Genomic DNA, 26390 nt, shown 5'->3' on the forward strand with positions numbered 1-26390 from the left:
AAGCACTCATAAATACATATGATGATTTATTTGACAGATGATGAAACAATAAAACATTTGAGTCTTGCATCTGTCTAGTTTGATAAGGATGAGTCTTTGGCATCTTGTAAATGTGAATCCTGTGCTGACAGCCAAATATAGTTTTTTTTCATGAATCCTCCGTTTATTTTCACAACTACTAATAGTAGTTTTAGCTCATAATTTAACCAACGAGTACTCCGGTGCATACGGTTTATTTTAAGTGCAGACATAATAATTTTTCCAATTATGAAATAACTACTGGTTTGTACAAGTTTGGTAGACTTTTCTTCAAATAATTTCTCTGTTGTTTTCAAAACATCTTTTTCTGCTTATTTAAAACTTGTGACTCACTTAAATTCTCAAGCATTAATGCTACTTTCAAAATAAACACCCAAGTGTTCGTAGGCTTTATCGTCACCTCTGATCTTTGTATTTTTGTTCTCACATTTAGCTGCTGAAGTGGAAACCACAAAGCAGTGACGTGTGGTGGGGTTTGTGGGTGGTAACACACATGCTGTCAGAAACAAACTTAAACCTACCCTACAAAATAAAAAGCACCGTTCAGATGTTCCATCATAAACATATTTTTAATGACAGAAAAGTCATTCAGGGTGATGCACCCACATGCAAACCCAGTTTTCATTTTCGTGCATATTAGAGCATTTTTAATGTAAAGAGAACAGCAGCTGTCTGAAAAGTGCCCACAGGAAAGACAGAAATGTCTATCTGTGAGTTTTTGTTCACACGTCTGACTCATTTGCAGATTGTACTTTAAAGAGAAGGAAGTGTGAAAAACCAAGTTAGCTTTAAATTTAGCAGGTAACTGCTTTAAAACTGCTCTTTAGTTGTGTAATATTTTGTTCATTTTTACATTTTTATAGCCAAATTGAGAAAATATGAAACTGAAGACAATCTAGAGATTCTGTAGTTTTATTTTACTTTGCAATTTTTCTCCAGTTCTTCATTTTGATATGCTTCTGCAAACATCTAAACTTCTATTTGTGAGTCCGCAGCACAATAAAAAGCCTTGAAGTATACTTAAATCTACAGAATCACTACAATATTTTCATGAATAAATCAAACTAAATGAAAGGGAACATATTGTTTTTCTTCATTGATCAGGTGTTTCAAATATGATACCTTTGGTGTTACAGGATGAGGAAGTCAACATTCAGGCCCTTAAATGGAAAAAAGGAGGCCTTACATCATGAAAACCTGTGCTTAAAGTAAACTTTTCAAAATGTCAGAAGTTTATTTATGATGGACAGATGACCTGTAACATAAAATCAGCTCAAAGTTATTTAATAAACAGATCTATGAGTGTACTGTCAGTCTTAAGAACTTTGTCCCAACATGCTGAATGAAATCACTTTTATTTCAGTTGAATGCAAACCTATACATACATACATTAATCTTTCAGCTGTGTGGCATTAGTTTGTGGCAATAGTTTTAAAAGTTTTCACTTTCTATGTTTAATACAGGTGAATTTGGTTGATAAGTAGCCACAACAAAATGAAGTCATTTTTATAATGCATACATACGGTATATTTTATTTATTTGTGCTTAACAGTAAATCTGGAATTTGTAAATAATATATGTACATAAATCTGCTTTTAAACAGAGGAAACTCTTTTGACAAAATGCATACATGAAAAGATGTTACACTTTGAATATTAACACTTTTACATCATCCTGAAACGAGGATCCCAGTCCTTGAGTCTAGATACGAAGTGTGCAAATGCACAGAGGAAAACAGTCAATATGAGTCCTGATGATCACATTAAAGCAGGTTAAAGATCTTTGATTTCTCTCCTCTACACCAAATGTGCAGTTTTTTGTAAAAGTAGGCTTACTGAACACTTCAAATCACCTGTCTTTACAGATTTTTGCGTACAGATCCTCCACCGCTGATATGGACTGGCAAGGTGGCTTTGAAACCTTGACTTGTCTGTACTCCACCTCCACGTCCGGCTCCTCTTCCTTCACGCTTTGCTCCTCTTGTCTCTCTTGCTGCTGCACGATCCCGATGTCAGCGTAGATCGGCTCATGGTCATTTTCTCGCACTGCAGAACAGTAAAAAAGAAAGCCATGAACTAGGCATGCTGTAAAACATGCTGTAAAATCTGTAAATCAAGAGAAAACCTTTTTACCTCTATATGTTTGTTTCCTCCTGCCACAGGCGATTGCAAATAAAACAATAACGAACAATACGAGCGCTGAGGGAACACCAGCCATTACTGACCACTGCTCTGTTTCACAACAAAACAGAAAAAAGACAGATATTTAACTCAGAACACTGTATGTGTGTTCATGAAGGCACTCAAAGAAAGAAGGAAAAAATGATATTATCAAAACCACTGCTTCAGATTAAGTTGAATTAAGTACCAGTTTGATGGGGGAGTTCGTTTAATGCAGTCTCCTTACCCACAGCAGAGACTGTTGGTTCAACACACAGGGTGTTATTTTCTTTAAACACCCACTTCAAAATGTATGTCCCATTAGACGTGCAGTTAATCAATATGAAGCCTATGAAGGGGGGGAAAAAAAGGTCATTATAACCATTAGCCCCCAAAAGACCTATAGTACTTTTCATCACGTTCTCACTCACCACAGGTAGATATCTGAGTGTCTTTGGACTCATTACTGACATGATTCCTGACTGAGCAGGACAGACGTCCTGAGATGTTTTGTCTCAGAACAATGATGTTAGTCTCATTATTCCCAGAGAGGAGCTCAGAGTCTGTCAGTGTGTGTCCATCCAGAGTCCAGCTGTACTGAGGACTGTCCCCTTCCTCAGAGGAGCAGGACACTTTCATCTGTCCCTGAGACAAACACTGAGGGACCAGCTGGACAGAAGACACAGGAGCTGAGAGAAACAAGAACCAATGAGAAAGGACATATCACATTTTATTTATGAATGAAGTATTTAGGATAGGTAAAGTTGTACATGTGACATATGATTTATATATCAATCTTCTGCCGCTTGTCTGAAAACTGGGCCAGGGGACAATATCTTTAACAGAGGTACTCAGACTTCCTGTACTTGGCCACATCCTCTCGCTTAACTGGGGGAGGGGAGGGCCATGATTGTGAGATGATGAGTTGACAGCCCAGCTCTTTTCTTATCTAAGTGTCCAAGATACTGTTTATGATTGCAGACCTGATGATACAATTACAAAATTGATAATCAACCTGCAACCCAGAGTGTCCTACTGTCACATACACTAATAAACACCCCTATGCTTGATTTTCATAAAACACCATTGCTGGTTCAGATCAGGCAGGCCGTACTTTCCAATCAGGCCTCCCAGGTCATTACCTAAGCCAAGGAGGTTATGTTTTCAGTAGTGCCTGTCTGTCTGTCTGTGTGCTAGATTACTGAAAAAGTTATGAACGTATTTTCATGAAGTTGTCAGGAAACATCAAACATGGGGTACAAGAAACAAGTGATTCAATTTTGGTGGTGATCCAGTCTAAGGTAAAGGTCACAGATCAGCCCATGCTCTAACTCTGCAGCTGTATAACAGGAATGTTAAACTCCACAGCTGAAAACCTCTTAGGTCAAGGGTTATCGCCACTGATTTCAAGGTCATCAGATCAAAGGTCAACACCACAGTTAATCTAGTGTTTTGATTAAATCTTGGCGGTGATCCAGATTATGATCTGGAGTGCACTATTTTTTAATCACTGTGGCCTTGGTGGACGTTTGCGCTTTCTGAGTGCTTCTAGTTCCCTACATGAACTCACTGAAGCCCCCCATTAAGACAATTACCAGATGGAGCATTTTCCAGCATTTCACCCCAAAACCAAGGACCTTAAAAAGGTTTGGTACTCTAAACTATTGCCATGCACATATGCACAAACATCAGTCCAAACACTTTTCCTGTCCTGAACCCGAACATCCACAAGGAAAATCTGAACATTTAGTTATTGAAGAGCTATGAATAAGTCTACCCCTCGCTGCCTCTCACGCAGACAGACTGGTACCAGAGACCATGCTGTGAGCTGAGGTGACTTTGATTGTATCCAGTCCGTATCTCACAACCTCCAGATAATCTCAGGCTGTTTCTCCACCAATTAAGTGATGCCCCAAAGTCACTTTCACCAAGCAGGAACTGGACCACCAAGACCTCAACCCCAGACTGTCACCCAGTCTACAATTCACCAGTCCAGTACAGGGACTGTAAGGGACAGACAGACAGACAGAGATACGCTATCTCAAGTTCTCTTGATCTAAGTCATTATAAAGGTTATTTTATCATGCTTTGTTTGGCAGCTCGCCCAGCTCCTTTTTATCATGGGAGACTCTACCAGAGACAAATTTGCCTCTAGGGTCCTTGATCTATTTAGCCCCCCTCCCACCACAATAAGGTAACAATTCAGAGTTGACATAATACATTTGACCAATGTGGTGATCCGCTGCATGTTAGATTTAGATTTATATGACTTAATTCAAAACAGAAAAAAGTTACTTACTTTGAACAGACAACTGTAAAGTCCTCTTTCCTGTTTGCTTTCCATTTGAATTGTAAATCTCAAGTTCATATTCACCAGAGTCACCCTTGTTCAGGTTATTAGTCCTTGCTGTGCCACTGTTGTCATTAAAAAGAGATCTGTTCCCTATGTTATTAAATACAATCTTATTGTATTTCCACCGGAATAGTATCGTGTTGTTCTTTTTCCAGATGAATCTGGGTATTGTTAAGGCGTCATCCATCAGCTGGATGATCACAGCTCCTCCCAAAGCTCCATAACACTGAGCTCCATCCTGTCTGCCATCACAGGAAAAATCCACTCCTGTAAAAATAATAAAAAAATTAATAACAGCAAACGAGGCATCATGTGCAATAATAAGACAACTGCACAACAGCTTTAAGTGTGCAAAAATGGAACATTTCTGCAACTTTTTTCAGTAGCTTATTCTACGACTGGACTGTTTGGAAAATTGTGCAATCTATATGCCGGAGCACAAACATACTCATTTGCATTTCCTCTACATGAAAGTTTTCATGTAGGCAGTGTGTAGGTGTAAATGTGTGTATTCTGACACTCTTTTGTAGTGTAAGTTGTGTGTTTTATCTATCTCTTGTTTGTTTTCTTAGGAACAGCACAACAAATATTTCATTGCTCTTTATGCAATAGCAATAAAAAGAAAACGAATGATTACCCAGCAGATTCAATTTCAAGATTTTACCATTTTGTTATATGGTCACCCTACTTAAACAAATAAGAAACTTCAAACAAAAACCCTGTTCAGCAGTAATGTAAAAAAAAAAAGTGTATTTAGAAAATTCAGTCAGTTATCCTAATGCTTAATAATACCTAATGCTAATACTTAAATACCTAAATCATGTTATTTAGGTAAAATACTTTTTATGGAATCCAACCTTTTTGTAAAAATTCCTAAAGTGTGATGTTTGATGATGGCAAAATACTTTCCTTTTAAGTCACTCTGTAGTATACGTCCTGTGTATCATGAGACAATTTTCAAAAAATATGCAGACATTTAAAATCAGAACAATAAAGATGTTTTTAATTTTGACCTATTATTCTCATTCATGTTTTCCTTGATGACGTGTAATTTGATTTAACAATCATGTCTGACATTTTTTATTTTAAAGGTATATTTATTAAAAACTGATGTAAATTTGACATGGATGTAGATATTTTAACTTTTACTATACCCGGACAATGAAAATATAACACATTTATTTTAAAAATGTTGACAAGAAAGGGAAAAAACTACAGAATATCAGGGTTTTCAAGAAAATAGATGTTTTTTGACTAACAGTGTCAAATTTTATTTATAAAGTATACTTGAAACTATTCCTACATAACACAATATTAATTCACATATTCAACATTTAGGAAAGTGCCAAATGAAAACAGTTGAAAATCATGAAAATGTTTGAAAATCTCACCGTGAGAGACTCCGATCAACACCAGCAGCAGTCCACCCACAGTTTCCATCTCTGCTCAGACTCGACTCAGACTTTTTCTAATTTCTTCCCAAAATTAAACTTCTGTTTTTTTTATTATGAGCAGCTGCAGTTTGTCCTGTTAGAGATCAGATCAGGAGAAAGTGTGAGAGTCTTAACAAGGAAACAACTGTTGTATTCACATGTTTCTACGCTGAGAGGAGGAAAGGAAGTGGTATCAGTCTTACTTCCTGATTCAGCCGACGACAAGAAAACCTGGGTAAGTGATGCTTTCAGACAAAGAGGGGAAAATATTCTTTATTTGCATTGAAGCTGGTTTTGATATCAAAAGATAGGGGATGTGTATTATACAGATTGTGATTTTTTTTAAAAACATATATATACATATTTTTTCTTTACATAAACTGTTAAATTCAAACATGCAAACAGACAGTTCAGACAAACCACAGTGCTGAACACCTTTCCCTCTTTACACCAAGGTTTAACCCCAAGGGTTTTTTTTGAGCACAAAGTTGATGCTTTTTTCTTTCCCTCTCGCATGTCAAGCTTGTGTCTTGTAAAAATAGTTCAGTCGAATAATTAAATTAGAGAAACGGAGGCCTTTCTCACCCACATTCACCCCCCACCCAAAACTGAAGTACTTTACATTTTTACTGCATAAGATAAAACAGACAGACGGGTACACAGTTTTCTGGATTGGATTTCTAATTTCAATATACGTAATACTTCTACAATAAAAATCCAAATTAATAAAAATAATAGTGTGGAAAAATAAAACTTCTGTTGAATAATTCTTAAAACTATAAAACTGTAGGAGTGCTGCTCACATGAAATCAGGAAAAAAACAACTTTAACCTTCCTGAAGTCTTCGTAACTAAAGAGAAGAAGAGATGCTCTTGTAACTTCGGGTCCATTTGACTCAAAGGTTTCAGATTTCAGCTTTTCAAAACTTAATGGACCATGAAGCCCAACACCCAGTCATTTTCACTCTAATTCACACCTTCATGCAGGTGATTAAAACAAGTGTCTTGTGAGCCAAGCTAACAAAGACCCTAATTACCCTCAGGTGGGAGGGGAGTTACTTTAATCTGCATGTCAATCCAGTTTACACAGGGAAGCATCTCATGCAGTTTAAAGCTTGGAACTCCACAGCCTCCATTCCAGTTCCACTCCAGTGAGACTCTGTTGGAGCTGCCTGCAGTGCTGATCATTGCAGACAGGCAGATCTGATAAATCTACTGATCAATGCGGACAATGACCTGTACCGCCCCAAACATGCAGATAAGAAAAAACTGGGAATGACTCACCAAAAAAACTCTTTAATTCAAATAAAACACACAGAACAAAACAATAGACTGCAAGCTAACTGACTGAGTATTTTACATTACTTATTAGGATGAACTACTTTTTGGAGCAAATTATTATTTTTTATTTTTAGGTGGAGCTGCACCACACCTGCCCTCAGGGATCAGAGCCTGTTTACATCTCACCATTTGTTTTTTGTTTTTAATGGAAACACAATATCAGCTGTCACAGATAATGACACACTGTTATACAGCTTCAGACCTTATTTTTAGCTTTTGCTCGATCAAATTAACTTCACATTCTCCTTCAATAATATAAATGTATATATTATGACAAAAACAGGCATTTAAAAGTCTCAAAGGGTGATGGTTTTATGATGCTGTAGACAGATAATAAATTACATACAGGAGATATTTCAGTTCTCGCAGAAACTTGGTCACAAGGTGCAAAAATGTATGTGTTCACACCATGCTTTCCCACAGTGGTCTGAGCTACAAGTTCCTGTTTACAAGTTCAGAAGCATTTCTTATTGTGCCATCCTCCTCTTTCTCTGGCTTCCAGTTAGAGGGAAATAAGTGGTGAGACGTTTTGTACATCGTTGTTTGGTTTAGGAGATAATTCTTTTCTTTATCAGTTTCTTAGAAATCTTTGTGTTTCAATGAACTTCTGAACATAAAACCTTCACATGAGAAGCACCAACACCTGTTTACCAGCAGAGGGAAACCTCACTCCTGCTGATGCTGCGGCTCAAATTTAGTCCTCATGTCTCACCGAACAGAGTTAATACTGACTACTAACAGATGTTTTTATTCACATAACACATAAAATCATCTAGACTGCAGTTCCTGCCCTAATTCACTCTGCTTTAATTTATTTAGTTTTCCACTTGAATAGCATTGTGTCGTTCTTTACTCAGCTAAATCTAGAAAAAACGTATAACACATGAAATCATCTAAACTACAGTTCCTGCTTTAATTTATTTAGTTTTCAGTGTTTATGAAAGCTTCACTGTCCGGTATAAATTTTGCAGAAATGTTTTTCCTCAGTGCCACATTTTAAAAAAACTTCACCCACTCTCTCACATTTATAAGGAACATTTAAAATTCAAATTAACTGAATATACCTGTTTTGAAACTGTGTGAAGAAGCAAAATATACAATAAACATGGGAGATAAACAGACGTATTTTACAATTAAAAGGAAAAACTAATGGAGCATCACTCATTCATCTAATATTTGTTAATCTGAATCATGAATATTTCATTTAAAATATTATTTATTTTTTTTGGGACAGGTGTTCAGTGTTGTGGAAAAAAGAGATGTCCTTATCAGCTGTAATAGGTTTATCATGTATCGTACATAAAGGTCATACTGCTCTTAAAATGAATCAGCCCTCCAGTTATGATAAAACAACACAATTATAACACCTGAGAGGTGAGGGGGACTGAAAAAACATCTCTGTTTGGGACTTTTGCTTCGTTTGAAGGCTACAGGAAAAGTTTCATGTTGATCTAAAATGAAAACATAAACTATAAGTTTCTTATAACCAGCAGGGGGAAACCTCCCTCCAACTAAAATATCAGTCCTCCCTTACAGAAAAAACACCTGAACTTCAGTCCACATGTGAAACATGTGACTTATGTGAAACACGTATTTTGCACATTTATAATGTGTTCATGTTATCAGTGATAAATGATCATGATAAATTTTTCTGTAAGGTATTATATTTCCAGTCTGTGATTGAAAATGTTTTATTTCAAGATAAACTGAGAGAAGTTACACTTTTTTATTGAAAAATTTGCCAATTAGAGTAAGAAGCTTAAAATGTTTAATAAACTAAAAGTTTTGCCAACAGTGATGACTGAAACATACACATTTCTTCAAAAAGACGCAAAAAACATAAACTACATATTTGTTTGCAACATTAGTGAATATGTTATACAATTGTATATGTACAATCTACTGTGGTTATAAATCAGAACTAAAACCTATACAAAGGTATGTTTTCACTTTTCTCGATTCTTGCATGAAAGCTGAGCTGATGAAGAGCCAACACTGCAGCTGAAGACATTTAACATGTAAGAATATATTTAATCATCAGACAAACTCCTCAGTTCAATCACTGAAAAGTCTTCCGGATGCTCTTTTCTCTGTGGTGCAGAAGACTCTTTCCTGTATTTTCTCTCCTTCCATTTGTAATAAAGTCCGATCCCACCACATGAAAAAATGGCCACAACAAACAGCAAACTACAGATGAGCAGACGAGGTCCTGTTCAGTCAGGAGGGAAAAGTACCAGAATTTATTTTAGCAACATCACAACAAAATTCAGCTGACATGACTTTATAAATCCAGTCTGATTATTCAGTAAGTCTGTGTCATAATGTTGTGATCTCACACTTGGGTGTACTATTATTTGTGAAAAACAAATATTAGGATTGCATAAAGTCTAATTACACTATCAAACAAACAATGTCTATACTTTATGTAAAATCATTATTTTCTTGAGCTTTTAGCCTAAAAAAGCTGTACTGTCTTACCTGCACAGACAGGTATGATCTGTTCTTTAGAGACAACACTGACATGATTCCTGACTGAGCAGGTCAGACGTCCTGAGATGTTTTGTCTCAGAACAATGATGTTAGTCTCATTATTCCCAGAGAGGAGCTCAGAGTCTGTCAGTGTGTGTCCATCCAGAGTCCAGCTGTACTGAGGACTGTCCCCTTCCTCTGAGGAGCAGGACACATTCATCTGTCCCTGAGACGAACACTCAGAGACCAGCTGGACAGAAGACACAGGAGCTGACAGAAACAAACACAGAAGATGTTGCAGAAATGTGGTCAATTTTCAACATTTTTAATGAAAAGTAGGAAAAGTACAGACTACAGATGCCTGGATGTGACACATTATCAGGTCAATGTCAGATTTTGATCCATCAGTCTGACTTAATTTACTAGACAGAAAAAGGGAATTACCTTCAACAAACAGCTGCAGAGTTCTGATTCCTGTTTTCTTTCCATTTGAGTCAAATATTTCAAGTTTATATTCACCACTGTCAGTCCTGCTCAGATTATTAATCCTAAATGTTCCATTACTGGGAATAAAGAGATATCTAATATCAAAAGAATTAGTTATTATCAGGTTGTTTTTCACTTGGAGTATAATTGTGTCGTTCTTTCTCCAGCTGAATCTGTGTATCTCTGAGGCCTCGTTCATCAGCTGGAGGTCCACAGCTCCTCCCAAAGCTCCATAACACTGAGCTCCATCCTGTCTGCCATCACAAGAAGTTTCTACACCTGGAAATCAAAGTAACATTAACTGATGTTTTATCAATGTGCACATTTGTCATTCTGATCAGTAGTTTATATTAGAAAGAATAGAACATTATTGATTTCATAAACAAATAATTGTCAAAAACAAAAACTGTATATTTGCTGTGTAAGTGTATTTGTAAAAAATCCACACAAGCTTTTCTTATCATACAGGCAGTAGGTTTATGATTTCGGTGATATGGCTCACCTCTCAGGGTGTTATCTAAGGAAAAAGAAAAAAGACAAAAAGTCATCTGTCATTTGTGCCCTGAGTCAGGAGGGAAAAGGACCAGAAGGTATTTTAACAACATCACAACATGACTTTATAATTCCTGTCTCATTATTCAGTAAGTCTGTGTCATTATGTAGTGATGTCACACTGTGGTGTACTATTATTTGTCAAAAACAAATATTACATTATCAGTATTAGTGCTTTTTAAAAGTACAACATTAATCAGATGAAAAAAGCTCTTTATAAAGATTTCTGCTGGTGTTCAATTTTCAACATTTTTAATAAAAAGTAGGAAAAGTACAGACTACAGGTGCCTGGATGTGACACATTATCAGGTCAATGTCAGATTTTGATCCATCAGTCTGACTTAATTTACTAGATAGGAAAAGTGAATTACCTTCAACAAACAGCTGCAGAGTTCTGATTCCTTTATTTGTTCCATCTGAGTCAAACATTTCAAGTTTATATTCACCACTGTCAGTCCTGCTCAGATTATTGATCCTAAATGTTCCATTACTGGGAATAAAGAGATATCTAATATCAAAAGTATTAGTATTAATGTTGTTTTTGATATGGAGTATAGTTGTGTTATTCTTTTTCCACATTAATTTGTTTATCTCTGAGGCGTTCATCAGCTGGAGGCCCACAGCTCCTCCCAAAGCTCCATAACACTGAGCTCCATCCTGTCTGCCATCACAAGAAGTTTCTACACCTGGAAATCAATAAAACATAAACTGATATTTTATTAATGTGCAAATTGGTCATTCTGATGAGTAGTTTCTACTGGAATAAAAAGTCAATAATAATAGTCAAATATAAACTGCATATTTTCTGTATTTGTAAAAAAACTCCACTCCAGTTTTTCTTCTCAAACAGGCAGCAGGTTTATGATGTGGGTGATATGGAGGATGGTAGGTTTACCTCTGACAGAGGCAGAGCCTCACCTGACATCATGAAAAAATAAACAAGTAGACAAATAATAATAAAATAAAGCAAATATTATCATTTTTATATTCAGATTGTTTTATGAATGTTATTTCTTTATAAGTTCAGTCATTTTAATCTGTTTTTCTGTTCTAACAGACAGGAGATGTTATGAAGTTATATTTGTGCCACCTGAACATGAACTGGAACTGATGTGCACGTGTATTTTAATTTGAACAATCAATAATGTGTCCTGTGGACTCAACACAATAAATTGTAAAATTTTATGGCATGCCATTGTAAGTTAAATTGATTAAAATAAATATATCTGCAATCACTTTATTTGGCTTCTAATATCTTTTGCAGATCTGAGCCTGACTAAAACCTGTGACTGGAAACATTTAGGATTGAACTAACAGGCTCATTAAAGTCAGTGTACACAGAGAGGTTGTTTAGGTTTTGTTTCTTTTAAACAACCTGCTAATATTAGAGCAAGAAAACCTGAATTGCAAAGAACAACACTGTTCATCATTAAATTTCATTCATCTTCTTTATTATCAGCTTTCTGCTGCTGAAACTCAGAGACATTATCATTGATTAAAGTGTTACATTTAAAAAATAAGGATTGTAATTGTTCAAGTTGTACAAATTAAATGACAATAAAAATCAGATGCAGCAAAACTACTGAAATAATTACATTGCAAGCAGGCAGCTGTTCATGGACTGACCTGGTAGGATTTTTATGTTGTGGTACTTTTATTTTAAAATTATCTCAAATTTATAACAAAAGTTTGTATCACACAGGAAAACATTTGTCTTTTTGGTGACATTAAGTTCTCAAAAGAAAATTTCATGATGCCTTTTTCTCATTCAGAACTTAAAGACATTTGTGGTAAACTTTGTTGAACTTCAGTGGTTGTTCATCAAAGTAACATTTAAAACTCTGATTAATATTTTTTATGTTGATAACATCAGGTGTACCTCTTTAATTTAGTATTATAATGTTTACTTATAAGCTAATCCTTTGATAGGTTACTGATTATGAGACACATTATACAGTATTATGTACTGTATAGATTTGCAGATGTTTAATATTTGGTAATGACTGTATATATCTAGATGATTATTTCAATGTATTTTCATATGCACCCTTTATTTCCAAGGGTTAGGGTTAATCATTTAGGTCAATGAAATGTATAGTTGTTTAGTTTACTATTTTAACTAAATAGCAACTTATTTGCTAATTCAAACTTTGTATCTACAAGTCTCCTTATTCTCACATGCAGATAACTTACTGACAAATGTTTAATAATTAAAATCTAAATCATAAAGAGATTAATAAAAGTACAGCACTTGATCTTGCCAAATAGTGAGACTACTTCAGCGTATGAACAGTGTTTTATGACAATTTTATCAATGATAGTTAATGCTTTATAAATGTTTGCAAACTTCTAAATAACCTCTTTGTAAAACACTATAAATCCTTTATAAAGTGGCTTTTTATCAGGAAGTGGTACCAAATATTTTGTTTAGTGATATATGTAAAAATATACTGTGTTTTTTGACACACCTGCAGGAACAGCAGGTATTATACAGAAAATGTTACAACTTTACTGCAACGATGAAACAAATGCAGTGAGGAAGGTGGCCCTGTCTAAAATAATTAAATTAATAATTAATAATTAGGGCTGGCTGATTTATAGTCCTTTCTAAGAAAATCCTGCATCAGTGTAACTTATAACATTTGCCTCCAGATGCCTGCAGATGCTTCTGTCTGGAGGACTCAAAAACTCTTATTTGAACAAAACTCAAGTTCCTTCGAAGTCACATCCAGCCCGAATCCACGACATGCAAATAAACCACTAAAGTTGTCTTTGGCTCCAAGTCTGCTTAGAGCCAACAACCAAACATTTTCACATGCATAAAAGAAAAAATACAAAAACTGAAAGAAAATTTTGCACCCAAATGTTTTTAAATGACTAAATTTTAACCCAGATGCAGTTCGCAGAAAATGTCATAAAACAGAAGAAAAAGAGCCCATAAAGCCTGAATAAAGTGTGAAAAAGAAGACAGCTCACCCCTGCAGACTCCTAACAGCATCAACACCAGTCTGGCTACAGCCTCCATGTCTCTTTACTGTTCAGCTTTAATAGATCAGAAGGAGTAAATATATCCTACAGAGAACAGGGTCCTGTTATACTGATCATCTTCAGAAGAACAACTGAACACCCGCTGTATGTGGAGAGGTAAAAAAGGAAGTGAATGCAACGTGTTAATACTAAAAAAGGTTTGACCGTGTTCTTTTCTCTTTCCTTTTTTTCTGTCTGTGTGTAACCTTTATATAAAATAGCCTGTTCAATGTCATATGGGGGCGGGTCAACCTGACGTGATCGCAATATTAAGTTCCAGGTTGAGCGTGAACTCGGGTCTGCTGCATAGATGCTGCCATAGACATAAATACGTAGACCCCTCGTTTTTTTGTTGTTTTTTTTTAAATTGTTCTTTATTAACAAAAGTCAAAACATTGACATAATTCAAGCAACAACAACAAAAGACAAAAAGCAAAAACAGACAGCAAGAAAGAAAATTGTTCAGTTCCTGCTTCACAACTCAGCCTCAGCTTTGGTCCAGCACCACCCTAAAGCTGCTGCTTCAAACTGAACCCAGCACCTGGTCACGCTGCCAGCCCGGCCTCAGCTTCAGCATTGTTGTTTTTGCCTCCACCACAGTCCCTGCTCAGGACTCATCCCTGCCATGGCCCACGTCTGGGTTTTACTTTCACATGAAGTTTCGTGTCTCTGAGAAAGTTCAGGCCAACCCGCCTCCATCAGGACAAGGTTCCGTCAACTAGGGGGTTCAGACTGACCTGCCTCTACTCTATGAAGTTCATTTCAAGGAGGGGTCCCAGCCAGTCTGCTCTGTTATATCAAGTTCTGTTAAACAAAGGGGTGCAAACTGACCAAGTGTGTGTGTGTGCGTGTGTGTGTGTGTTTGTGCCATTTGGGTCCTTTTACACCTGTAGTAACTGTGCCACAAATTCTGTTCCACATGGTTTTATATTTCTGGTCTCATTAAAAGGTAAAAGTCTTGCATACAGTGAGTAAAATGTAGAGTGCACCACTGTGCATATCATAGACCTGTGACCTTACCCAAGCTGCAGGACTGCAGAGGTTAGCACTGTTGCCTCGCAGCTAAAAGGCTGCACATTTCAACTCAGCTGAGGCCTTTCTGGAAGAATTTGCATTTTCTTTTCATGCATGAATGGTTTTTTGTTTTTTTCCCAGAAAAAAACAGTTTTATCCAACAGTCCAAAAACATCCATGTTGGGATAAATTACAATTCTGAATTGACCTCAGTTGCCTGTGTTGTGGAAATCTAAATTTAACAAGGACAGAAATGTGTTATGAGAAAAAAGACATTCCATAGAATGGTCATCAAGTACTGTTTAATACGCCATACAACCCTGGTGACGTCTGTGTCAGCACAGAAAAGAGGTCACTACATCATTCAGGGTGATGCAGCCACATTCAAACCCAGTTTTCATTTTTGTGCATATAAGAGCATTTTTAATGTAAAGAGAACAGCAGCTGTCTGAAAAGTGCCCACAGGAAAGACAGAAATGTCTATCTGTGAGTTTTTGTTCACACGTCTGACTCATTTGCAGATTGTACTTTAAAGAGAAGGAAGTGTGAAAAACCAAGTTAGCTTTAAATTTAGCAGGTAACTGCTTTAAAACTGCTCTTTAGTTGTGTAATATTTTGTTCATTTTTACATTTTTATAGCCAAATTGAGAAAATATGAAACTGAAGACAATCTAGAGATTCTGTAGTTTTATTTTACTTTGCAATTTTTCTCCAGTTCTTCATTTTGATATGCTTCTGCAAACATCTAAACTTCTATTTGTGAGTCCGCAGCACAATAAAAAGCCTTGAAGTATACTTAAATCTACAGAATCACTACAATATTTTCATGAATAAATCAAACTAAATGAAAGGGAACATATTGTTTTTCTTCATTGATCAGGTGTTTCAAATATGATACCTTTGGTGTTACAGGATGAGGAAGTCAACATTCAGGCCCTTAAATGGAAAAAAGGAGGCCTTACATCATGAAAACCTGTGCTTAAAGTAAACTTTTCAAAATGTCAGAAGTTTATTTATGATGGACAGATGACCTGTAACATAAAATCAGCTCAAAGTTATTTAATAAACAGATCTATGAGTGTACTGTCAGTCTTAAGAACTTTGTCCCAACATGCTGAATGAAATCACTTTTATTTCAGTTGAATGCAAACCTATACATACATACATTAATCTTTCAGCTGTGTGGCATTAGTTTGTGGCAATAGTTTTAAAAGTTTTCACTTTCTATGTTTAATACAGGTGAATTTGGTTGATAAGTAGCCACAACAAAATGAAGTCATTTTTATAATGCATACATACGGTATATTTTATTTATTTGTGCTTAACAGTAAATCTGGAATTTGTAAATAATATATGTACATAAATCTGCTTTTAAACAGAGGAAACTCTTTTGACAAAATGCATACATGAAAAGATGTTACACTTTGAATATTAACACTTTTACATCATCCTGAAACGAGGATCCCAGTCCTTGAGTCTAGATACGAAGTGTGCAAATGCACAGAGGAAAACAGTCAATATGAGTCCTGATGATCACATTAAAGCAGGTTAAAGATCTTTGATTTCTCTCCTCTACACCAAATGTGCAGTTTTTTGTAAAAGTAGGCTTACTGAACACTTCAAATCACCTGTCTTTACAGATTTTTGCGTACAGATCCTCCACCGCTGATATGGACTGGCAAGGTGGCTTTGAAACCTTGACTTGTCTGTACTCCACCTCCACGTCCGGCTCCTCTTCCTTCACGCTTTGCTCCTCTTGTCTCTCTTGCTGCTGCACGATCCCGATGTCAGCGTAGATCGGCTCATGGTCATTTTCTCGCACTGCAGAACAGTAAAAAAGAAAGCCATGAACTAGGCATGCTGTAAAACATGCTGTAAAATCTGTAAATCAAGAGAAAACCTTTTTACCTCTATATGTTTGTTTCCTCCTGCCACAGGCGATTGCAAATAAAACAATAACGAACAATACGAGCGCTGAGGGAACACCAGCCATTACTGACCACTGCTCTGTTTCACAACAAAACAGAAAAAAGACAGATATTTAACTCAGAACACTGTATGTGTGTTCATGAAGGCACTCAAAGAAAGAAGGAAAAAATGATATTATCAAAACCACTGCTTCAGATTAAGTTGAATTAAGTACCAGTTTGATGGGGGAGTTCGTTTAATGCAGTCTCCTTACCCACAGCAGAGACTGTTGGTTCAACACACAGGGTGTTATTTTCTTTAAACACCCACTTCAAAATGTATGTCCCATTAGACGTGCAGTTAATCAATATGAAGCCTATGAAGGGGGGGAAAAAAAGGTCATTATAACCATTAGCCCCCAAAAGACCTATAGTACTTTTCATCACGTTCTCACTCACCACAGGTAGATATCTGAGTGTCTTTGGACTCATTACTGACATGATTCCTGACTGAGCAGGACAGACGTCCTGAGATGTTTTGTCTCAGAACAATGATGTTAGTCTCATTATTCCCAGAGAGGAGCTCAGAGTCTGTCAGTGTGTGTCCATCCAGAGTCCAGCTGTACTGAGGACTGTCCCCTTCCTCAGAGGAGCAGGACACTTTCATCTGTCCCTGAGACAAACACTGAGGGACCAGCTGGACAGAAGACACAGGAGCTGAGAGAAACAAGAACCAATGAGAAAGGACATATCACATTTTATTTATGAATGAAGTATTTAGGATAGGTAAAGTTGTACATGTGACATATGATTTATATATCAATCTTCTGCCGCTTGTCTGAAAACTGGGCCAGGGGACAATATCTTTAACAGAGGTACTCAGACTTCCTGTACTTGGCCACATCCTCTCGCTTAACTGGGGGAGGGGAGGGCCATGATTGTGAGATGATGAGTTGACAGCCCAGCTCTTTTCTTATCTAAGTGTCCAAGATACTGTTTATGATTGCAGACCTGATGATACAATTACAAAATTGATAATCAACCTGCAACCCAGAGTGTCCTACTGTCACATACACTAATAAACACCCCTATGCTTGATTTTCATAAAACACCATTGCTGGTTCAGATCAGGCAGGCCGTACTTTCCAATCAGGCCTCCCAGGTCATTACCTAAGCCAAGGAGGTTATGTTTTCAGTAGTGCCTGTCTGTCTGTCTGTGCGCTAGATTACTGAAAAAGTTATGAACGTATTTTCATGAAGTTGTCAGGAAACATCAAACATGGGGTGGCATTGGTTTGTTGTGGTCTGTGAGTGTTTTAGTTTAGTGCTATTTTTGATCTGCTGTCTGTCTGGGCTGGGCCTCTCTTGTTAAAGAGATATTACAATAGTTTTAAAAGTTAAAATTTGGTGTTGTTGTAGCTGAGCACTTTCCCCAACGCACTGTGCAACATTTACTGCATATGATGAGTCAAATAATCAAATTAGGCCACAATTTTAAACTAAACAGGCCACATTCCTCTAAAAAAATGTTTTAAGTCAAACTGTTGATTTGGAAAAAGTATGTCTTCACTGTAGGAATATGTGTTCACAACAATAAACTGATTTTAAGTGTCTTTGGATTTTCTCAGCTAGAAGATGTTAACTTTACAAATAAATTTTACAAATAAACTTTACTAATAAAGTTTGAAGTTGTAAATATTATTATATTTACAACTCCAAACTGTTGCTTTTGTAGGTTAGTCAAAAATATGGAAAACCAACTAAATGTAAATCATTTGTCTTCATTTTTGATGTGATTGTGGAGATGTTTTAATGTGAAAAATTAAAATGATCTCAGTATGATGCAGAAAACTTGGTTGGAGTGGTGGTGAGCCTGATTTAATAGACCTATGCGTGGCCAGACAACCTTTTTTGAGATAAATTAGTGAATTTGATCAAAAGTAAAACCATTCCTATAAAAACAAAAGTTGTCAAGGAAAGGGAGCACATCTAACTTGGTGAGATAATCTTCTTAGATCGGTTTTTATGAAGTAAATCTATCAGTTGGGGTCATGTAACCCAGCTGCAGGAGATGGAAGTTTACCCTAAAACTGTCCCATTCCGATGAGGAAATAAGCTATAAGTTTAACATCAAATGGTGACAACTGAAACAGATTCTCACTGGTAGGACCAGCTGCTCAGGGGAATGCCATACAAACTGCTTGGTTGTTGAAGGAAAGGAAATAAGGAAATGTCAGGCTGTGTGTTGTATTTGTGCTGGTTGTTGTGAGAAAGAGGAATGTGAGGAGTTAAGAGGAGATGCAAAATATATGTTTAACAAAGACTCCAAAAGTGTGAAATATCTTAAAAGGTGCAAGAAAATAAGAAAAAATGGATTTCATGGAAGGTTGACAGCACCTGAGTGTGTAAAATTAGTAAAAGATACTGAAAAATCAGAAAAGAAAAATGGTAAATATGACCCAAAAATGAATGACAGAAACGGTCTCCAATACGCTAAACTTTGGCTAACACAGGCAAATAAAAGGAAAACAAGAAAAAAAATAATAAAATAAATAATTACATACACAGAACAAGCAAAACCTCTAAATGAGTTGTTACCTCTAAAAGACAAAGAGGGGAGAGTTGTATATGTAAATGAGGAAGTCAGAGACAGAAGCAGAAGAGGAAGAGGACGTCATTGTTGAGTTAAAAGCACAGAGAATGATGCATGGTTTGTGTATTTAAAAAAGAAATAAAAAGGACATGGAGCTTGTAACTGTAGACAGAGGTATTTCTGTTCTTTTTATAAGCATGAGCCCAAATGATTTGGTTTGGGCATAAAGGAGACCAGTTTATGCACATTTTGAAACTGAATTTTTGCACCACAGCTGCTCAACGCCACACTTTTAGCAGGGACTTCATGACAGAACAAACCTCTGCAGAAAACTCTGTGGTGCAGCACCAGACAGATGTCCTCACAATGTCCTCAAAAGCCTAAACAAAAATAGAAAAAAGAAAAAAAACATGCCAACATAACCATAACACCAACAAACCATAAAACAATGTGACTAAAATTGTTCCAAACGCCTCTCATCTTATTGGCACCATGTGACCCCTAAAAGCTAACTTTTTATTATTCCTTAACAGTGCATGCACTTTGTTTTAAAAGCATCTCTGAATCTTCATGCTAACTTTAAAAAAAATTGTCACTTATGCACTAAATTGTGAGAGATGACACAAAAGGAAAACTGTTAATGTAAAAACCCACATGTGCTTTTTTGACAAAAGCATTTATCTTTGGCTCACTTGTTCCTTTCAGTCTGACTGTTTCACATCCAAATTTAGTCTGAAGAACATGCAGCTACTGGGGCGTGCTGAGATGATAATGAAAAATAAATGACCACAGTGTGATATATTAAATGCTGTACAACAAAGTGTTCATAGTTCAGTTTCAGCTGATCAATTTCTGCTATGTGGAAAGAATAGTTTTTCTGTTCTCTCTAAAGCATGAATATGCTGTTGAAGAAGTGTACATAATTAGAATCCTGACAACAGGATTTCTGCTTTTTGGGCTTGGCGGTTACCTGGCGTATTGTGAAATTCGGAAGACGTCGGCAGCTGTTCAGGCCTTTGTAAGGCTGCCTGGCCTGTGTGAAGGGGTGTGCCGAGCGGTGAATGCTCAGACTCAGATGCTGAGTGAGCAGAGACGCATACTGGGCCAGCTGTGGACCCTGGAAATCGCTGGCAGGATGGATTCGACCTTGGAGAAGTTATTAGCTCAGCTTGGCGGAGATGACCACATTATTTTGGCTGATTGGAATCGCCATTGGGATGTACCAGAGAGAACCTGTGGATCAGTTTCAGAGCCCTGCCAAGGCTGGCTGATATACTTTCCATCACTATCAGGACTATGACAGGGAGGGCTGTCTGGGACAGTGTTCATGGACCTACTTCACAACACATCACACATGCACACACACACCCTCAACTCACTGTCTCTGCTGGCCCACCTCCCGGTACAGCAACCTAGGTTAGATGTGATGCACCTGGTATGGCAGCGTTGCTCACTCGGGCAGCCTGCGTTGAGAGCCCCCCTACCCCAACCCCCTTCACACCCCACCCTCACCCACCCCACATGTATGATGTTGTCTGTATGTTGCTTCTTTTTTTGTGCTGAGGTTTTTTTGCAATCTAATACTGTGTCCTGTTACGGACACAGTGCGAGATATGACTTTTTTTCCCCTCTTTCCTAGTGTTTCTCTTTCCTCTCTCTTTTTTTTTTTTCTTATCTAATGAAAGGGCAGCACCTCCTATGGCTGCAGCCTCAGGCAGCCTGTCTCCCCATGTCTTATGTTCTATGTTATTTGTTTGTTCTTTGGACGGGCTGTACTGAAATATAATTTTGTACCACAAACATGCAAATGCAAACTGGTATGACCATAAAACATCCTTGAATCCTTGAACGTTGGACAACTGTTGCAGAAGCTCTAAGGTTTACAAATGTTTATCATGTTAAACTGAAACATTTAATGAAGCATGGCATGCTGATTTGAGTGATTCTGGGTTCATTCTTAGATGATCCTGTGGTTTATGTTCTTCAGCTCAAAGCTTAAACCAAGTCATCTTTATTATGCTAAATTCTTGAGTCATTGAATCATTTCTCTACATTTTACAATTAAGGATCCTAACTTTCTTATAACTCCTGCAAGCTGTGTCTTCCAAAGGTCTTTAACAGTTTTTCTGCTTTATCACTTGTTTCTAATGCAGTCCTGCTTAAAATATCTTGATCTTAAAGGGGAAAAAAAACACAAAAGAAACTGGACAAGTTGGACAAAAAGAAGTGGCAGGCCTAACTTCAGTTACATTTTGCAACAAAAACACAACTCCAGAAAAAACTGTAATACTGACAGACTTTCAGTTACTAAATGCACTTTGCCTTTATTCTACATGCTGATCAGCATAGCTCCTTCAACAGATCACAGTAGTGCTGGTTAAGAGTCACACAGTTCAGAGTTGGTTTTTCTTTCTTTATTTTGTGTTGGGTTTTTTTTTTTTTTTTTTGCTTACCCTTTACCTCAGACCGCAGCAGCATTGCAACGGAACCAGAGCTGCAACGTCTTTGAAGGTTCCTTAAAAACATTTCCAGGGCATAAAGTCTTGGGGAACTTGGGTCAGAAGTACACAGTGTATACAATGATTTATGCCACATATTTTATACAAGTAATTCAATAAAAAACACGATAAAAAAATAAGACTTTGTTCCCAAAATCAGGTGAATAAAACTGTCAGAATCAAGTGTTTTTAGGAAGTAGCTTCCTGCAGATGGTCAAAGACTTATTTTCTGTTGATATGTGGAGTTTTTTGTTCAGGATCCGCTTATGCTGATGCTGACGATGACGACAACGACGATGATGATGATTGTCCCCAAGGTGAAATCAGCTGAAGGTTGTAACTCTTTGCTCTGCTCCTTAGTCTGCACAAATACAAACCAGTAACAATTAAACTAACACAAAGACTTTGACAATAATTAATTGGTGCACAGTGAGTAATGTCATTGTTCACTGACTCTTTTTAATCAAACAGGTGTGTGAAGTATTACCTAATGTTGTCCTGATTTCCTGCAACACTTCAGTTTCCAACACAAACAGCAACACAAAGCCAAGGCCAGGAGAGCACCCGCAGCAACACAGATTAGGATCAGGTAAAAAGAGCTGGCCTCTGAAGAAATCAACAAAGATGACATTGTTATATGTTGCATTTTGTATTAATTAGTACAAATTGTTAGTACTCGTGTGTGATTTCAAAGGCTTGACTGCTTGTTCAGACTTTGACAAAAAAATCTTTCTTCACATTTCTGTTACTGAGTTTACAGTATGCTGGATCGTTTTGATTGTTTTTGTCTTTTTTTTTTATTAAATTTAATTTTTTTTAAATGAAATGTTAAGCTTGTTGAGTGAGGGTCTAATCAAACAAATAACTTGTTCTGTACTTTACTGTGTTTCATAAAGTCAAATAAAATAATCAAATGATTAAGAAGCTCCAGAACTCAGCTCATTGTTATAATTGTCTGTGTATTGTCTCTCAACAGAGATGAGAGAGATAGTAGGAATAAAGTAAAAGAAAAAACAGAAAACGAGAAACTCTGACATTTACCCAGTGCGTCAGTTAAACCACAGCCAGTTCCTGTAACTAAACCACACCTAGATCTTTACAGCTTTGATTAGTGTTGCTTAAATATTCCAGACTTTTAGCAAATGCTTTAATATATTAAACATAAAGTTAGCTTTTCTTATAAGCCAAAACAACAATAATTACAATTCATGTAGTTCTATGTGAATTAAAATGCCTACACAACTTGTGTTTTCAACACTTGCCTCTGACTTCGAGGAAAAAAACGGTGTCTTTTTTATGCTCTCCCTCAGAGTTATGGACCGTCATGATGTATTGACCCGTGTCATTCTTCTTCACGTTGGTGATCTTCAGTGTCCCGGTGCTGATAAAAAATTCTGTTCTGTTCAGATATGCTTCCTCTATTTTCACCACTCCTTTTTTCAGAGAGAACACATTCACACGTTTGCTGGTGGTATTCTTGTAACACTGCAGCATGTAGCCGGTCGCATTGGCCATCAGTTTGATCTCCACAGATCCTCCAAGAGTAGGGGCACATGGAGATGTGGTCTGGGTGGCATCACATTCAGTCTCAGGAACTTGAAATAATCCTGGGAACAGTGCAGTTAAACGACATGTATATAAGATGGCACCGGTCACACTACAGCCCTGTTCATTTCCATTTATGTGTGTGTGTGTGTGTGAGATGATGGGAAACTTACCGTGAGTTCCTACAGCTAACATCACAAGAAGAAGAAATTGCTCCATACTCCTCTGTCATCTGCTTCTACCTGTGAAATAATTCTACAAAAACAAGAATCCAGATTAGCTGCTGCAGTAAATCTTTCATGAGCTGCCGACACTGACAGGAACCTCCAAAGGTGGGGTAACAAGCCTGTGCTATTTGTAAGGAAGGAAATGATGCTACAAGTTTCGGTTATCCTTGCAAATACGAGGCAGATGATAGATAGCTTAAAGAAATATCTGCAACACGTGAATGAATGCTTTCTTCTTGGTTAAGCACACATTAATGAAAGTCAATCTGCTGACAACATCGTGTGGTCAAGATAAGTCATGTTTCAACCACACATTGGCAAGGCAACTTTAACCTTCATTCTGTGTGCTTACTGAGCTTAAAAAGGGAAGTGAGGTATCAGGATGTACGAGCATGCATGTGCATCTTGACAAGTATATCATCCATACTGTTGCGCAGCACATAGAAGTGTTTTAATATGAACCACCGTGGCAAAGAAAGATGGCTTTCTCATTTCTCCAAATAATTACTGTAAACTAAATGAGTTTTTTTTTGTTTGGTTGTTTTGTTTTACAAATTTTGCAAGAAATTCCGTGGTTCGGATATTTTCCAGAGACAGAACCCCTTCAAGTTAGATACTGGCAGATAATATGTTGTAAAGTACCAAAACTCATTTTATTTTCGAGTATCTTTGGCAGAAAAACGTGCTCTCAAATGCATTGCTTTCATCAAACTTCCTTGATCTTATTTTAACACTGCAGCTGTCAAACGGAAACGAGAAGTAAATTTTATCATCTGAGCAACTGAATAAGGAAAATTTCACGAGACCTTTTTCTAAATACTTTTAAACCAATTAGAGGGTGAAACAAGCATCATACTGATAAAGCTGTTTTTTTAAGAAGCGTTACAGTTTCAGGTTGTTTGTTTCTTATCACTGACAGGATCCAGGCAGCATGAGGCACTCTTCTCTCCTTTTCTCCCTCTTCTTCCCGTTTCTTTTCTTAGGTGGACCTGCGAGCTGGTTGCGTTCTTCTCCAAGCCCCGCCTCCTCGTTGTGGCCTCATCACTGGTTTGAGCATTTCTCTCAAATTTTATTTTTGCGTGATTGGGTGCATATAGGACATATCTGTGTGTATTTTTGTACACCCTCTCTCAGTGACCGGACAGCAAAAGTTTGACCCTCGATGAGACGCCCAGCTGGATTGCCCTGAGCTGGATTCCTCCCCCTGACTACAAACTATCTTATCGAATTAACCGTCTGCTGCAATGGATCCCTTTGTAACACCCACCTACCTGCTCCCTCTCCCTCTCTCCTACAGTCCTGGATCCACAGGCGTCTCTTCTCCTCCTGCAACAGAAAGACCCTAAGACAAGTTACAACCGATCACTCTGAGCACAAAACAACTCCCGGTGTATCCCCTTTTCTGCAGATCTTCTAAGCTCCTCCACTGGCTTCACTGCTGATTTAAAATTTGTAAATAAATCCCTTTTTGTTGTTCTGAAGACCTGTGTTAGTTTCTGTGCCGGCCTTAAGAGCACTGTTAAACTTTTACAACATGGCAATCAACTTGGCCTAGAGTGTGTGTGTGTGTGCGTGTAGGACTGCGTTCTCCTGGACAGATCTCTGAGGCTGATCTTGGCATTTGTTGTAGCCACTCTCCTGTTCTGAAGGTGCTCTGATGACTACTGGTACCCATGAGGCCTCGGTTTTTCACAACCTGTTCAATTTCCTCTTTCAGTCCTTGGCATTTGTCAGATTTCTCATGTTCCTCATTTTTTGTCGCCTAGACAAAACTCTTTTTTTTTCAGAAACTGAAACAAAGTAAACCGGTACTTGAAAGAATGGTGGAAATCAAGTAAGAGGCGTGTACTCATTGTTGGGAGATTACAGATCTGTCCGCTGGTCTTGGTGCAGACATAGTGTATCAATCAAGTAGAAGTCGGACGGAACAGATAGATATCCACTCTGCCCCAACCTAATTTCATCATCCTCTTCTTCTCCATTTCCTTAATAAATTCTTGCACTTAACATACATTTTATGACATTCATAATGTAAATTGTTGGCCATGATTGTATGTAACTAAGTGTGAAGTCTATACTATAATATTCAGTGCTCCAGCAGAGGGAAACCTTGCACCAACTAATGTAAGTCATGAAGTTTTGTTGGCGCTCGGGCCACCACCAAGTGACTCTGTACCATGTGAGTACAAAGCATTTAAATAAACTGAATTCACCACTGAATGACAGACAAAACCCATATTTGAGGTTCATTTTAAACACTGTAAACTGAATAGCTAAATCTGACACTGGGTGTAGCCCCTGTCGTTTATTTTATTAAAATAAAAAGGGATACATACAAAATAAAAAAAACACAATGTAAATTAACCTAGAGGCTTATAGTACACCACACAGCAGAAGTGGAAGGGACCCGTCACCCACAGCGCATGAACAGGGGGAACCAGCACCAAAACCACCTTCAGCTCTCAGCCTGTAACAAAAAATAAAATAGTATAAGGGTTTAACAGCTAAAGTAAAATGAATAAAAACTTATACTAAATGAATGTCAGCAAACCTAATTTAATACTACATTTCCTCACACCTACACACTCTTTTAATTAGCCCAAGGCCTTGAGTTAATCCACGTCACCAGTGGAGCAACATACTGCCAGTGGAGGGTGGACCAAACAGTGTGGACTAAGCTGGGAGCCAGTCGAACAAGGCTGACATGGAGCAGAGCAAACAAAATAAAACCACATCAAACAAAGAAGC

At 37.3% G+C, this 26390-nt stretch overlaps 1 protein-coding gene across 5 annotated transcripts; it reads right to left on the bottom strand.

Moving 5' to 3' along the window:
- Positions 1-1382: 1382 nt before the first annotated feature.
- LOC108242398 (T-cell surface antigen CD2-like) lies at positions 1383-17897 on the bottom strand. Of its 5 annotated transcripts, none has more exons than XM_037977595.1 (9): positions 17239-17897; positions 17055-17156; positions 16781-16879; positions 16501-16693; positions 10238-11517; positions 2630-2887; positions 2407-2547; positions 2172-2270; positions 1383-2084 (listed from the first exon to the last, which is right to left on the bottom strand). In XM_037977595.1, exons 5-9 carry the CDS (start codon positions 10476-10478, stop codon positions 1888-1890), a joined length of 936 nt encoding a protein of 311 aa, XP_037833523.1. In that variant the 5' UTR covers positions 10479-11517; positions 16501-16693; positions 16781-16879; positions 17055-17156; positions 17239-17897; the 3' UTR covers positions 1383-1887. The 5 variants fall into 5 exon arrangements, with proteins under 5 accessions (XP_037833523.1, XP_037833524.1, XP_037833525.1 ...); XM_037977596.1 differs by having other exon boundaries at positions 17016-17156; XM_037977597.1 differs by lacking the exons at positions 16501-16693; positions 16781-16879; positions 17055-17156; positions 17239-17897 and adding an exon at positions 13808-13986.
- Between the last annotated feature and the right edge of the window lie 8493 nt (positions 17898-26390).

This window comes from Kryptolebias marmoratus, linkage group LG9, assembly GCF_001649575.2.
Source record: "Kryptolebias marmoratus isolate JLee-2015 linkage group LG9, ASM164957v2, whole genome shotgun sequence".
NCBI classification, from domain to species: domain Eukaryota; kingdom Metazoa; phylum Chordata; class Actinopteri; order Cyprinodontiformes; family Rivulidae; genus Kryptolebias; species Kryptolebias marmoratus.

Bases quoted from the DNA above. Each gene is read 5' to 3' on its own strand.
- LOC108242398 (XM_017427189.3), bottom strand. From the start codon at position 5,991: ATGGAAACTGTGGGTGGACTGCTGCTGGTGTTGATCGGAGTCTCTCAC. The intron at 4,819-5,942 runs GTGAGATTTTCA...TTATTTTTACAG, and splicing joins GTTGATCGGAGTCTCTCACG to GAGTGGATTTTTCCTGTGAT. The intron at 2,888-4,497 runs GTAAGTAACTTT...TGTTTCTCTCAG, and splicing joins TTTACAGTTGTCTGTTCAAA to CTCCTGTGTCTTCTGTCCAG.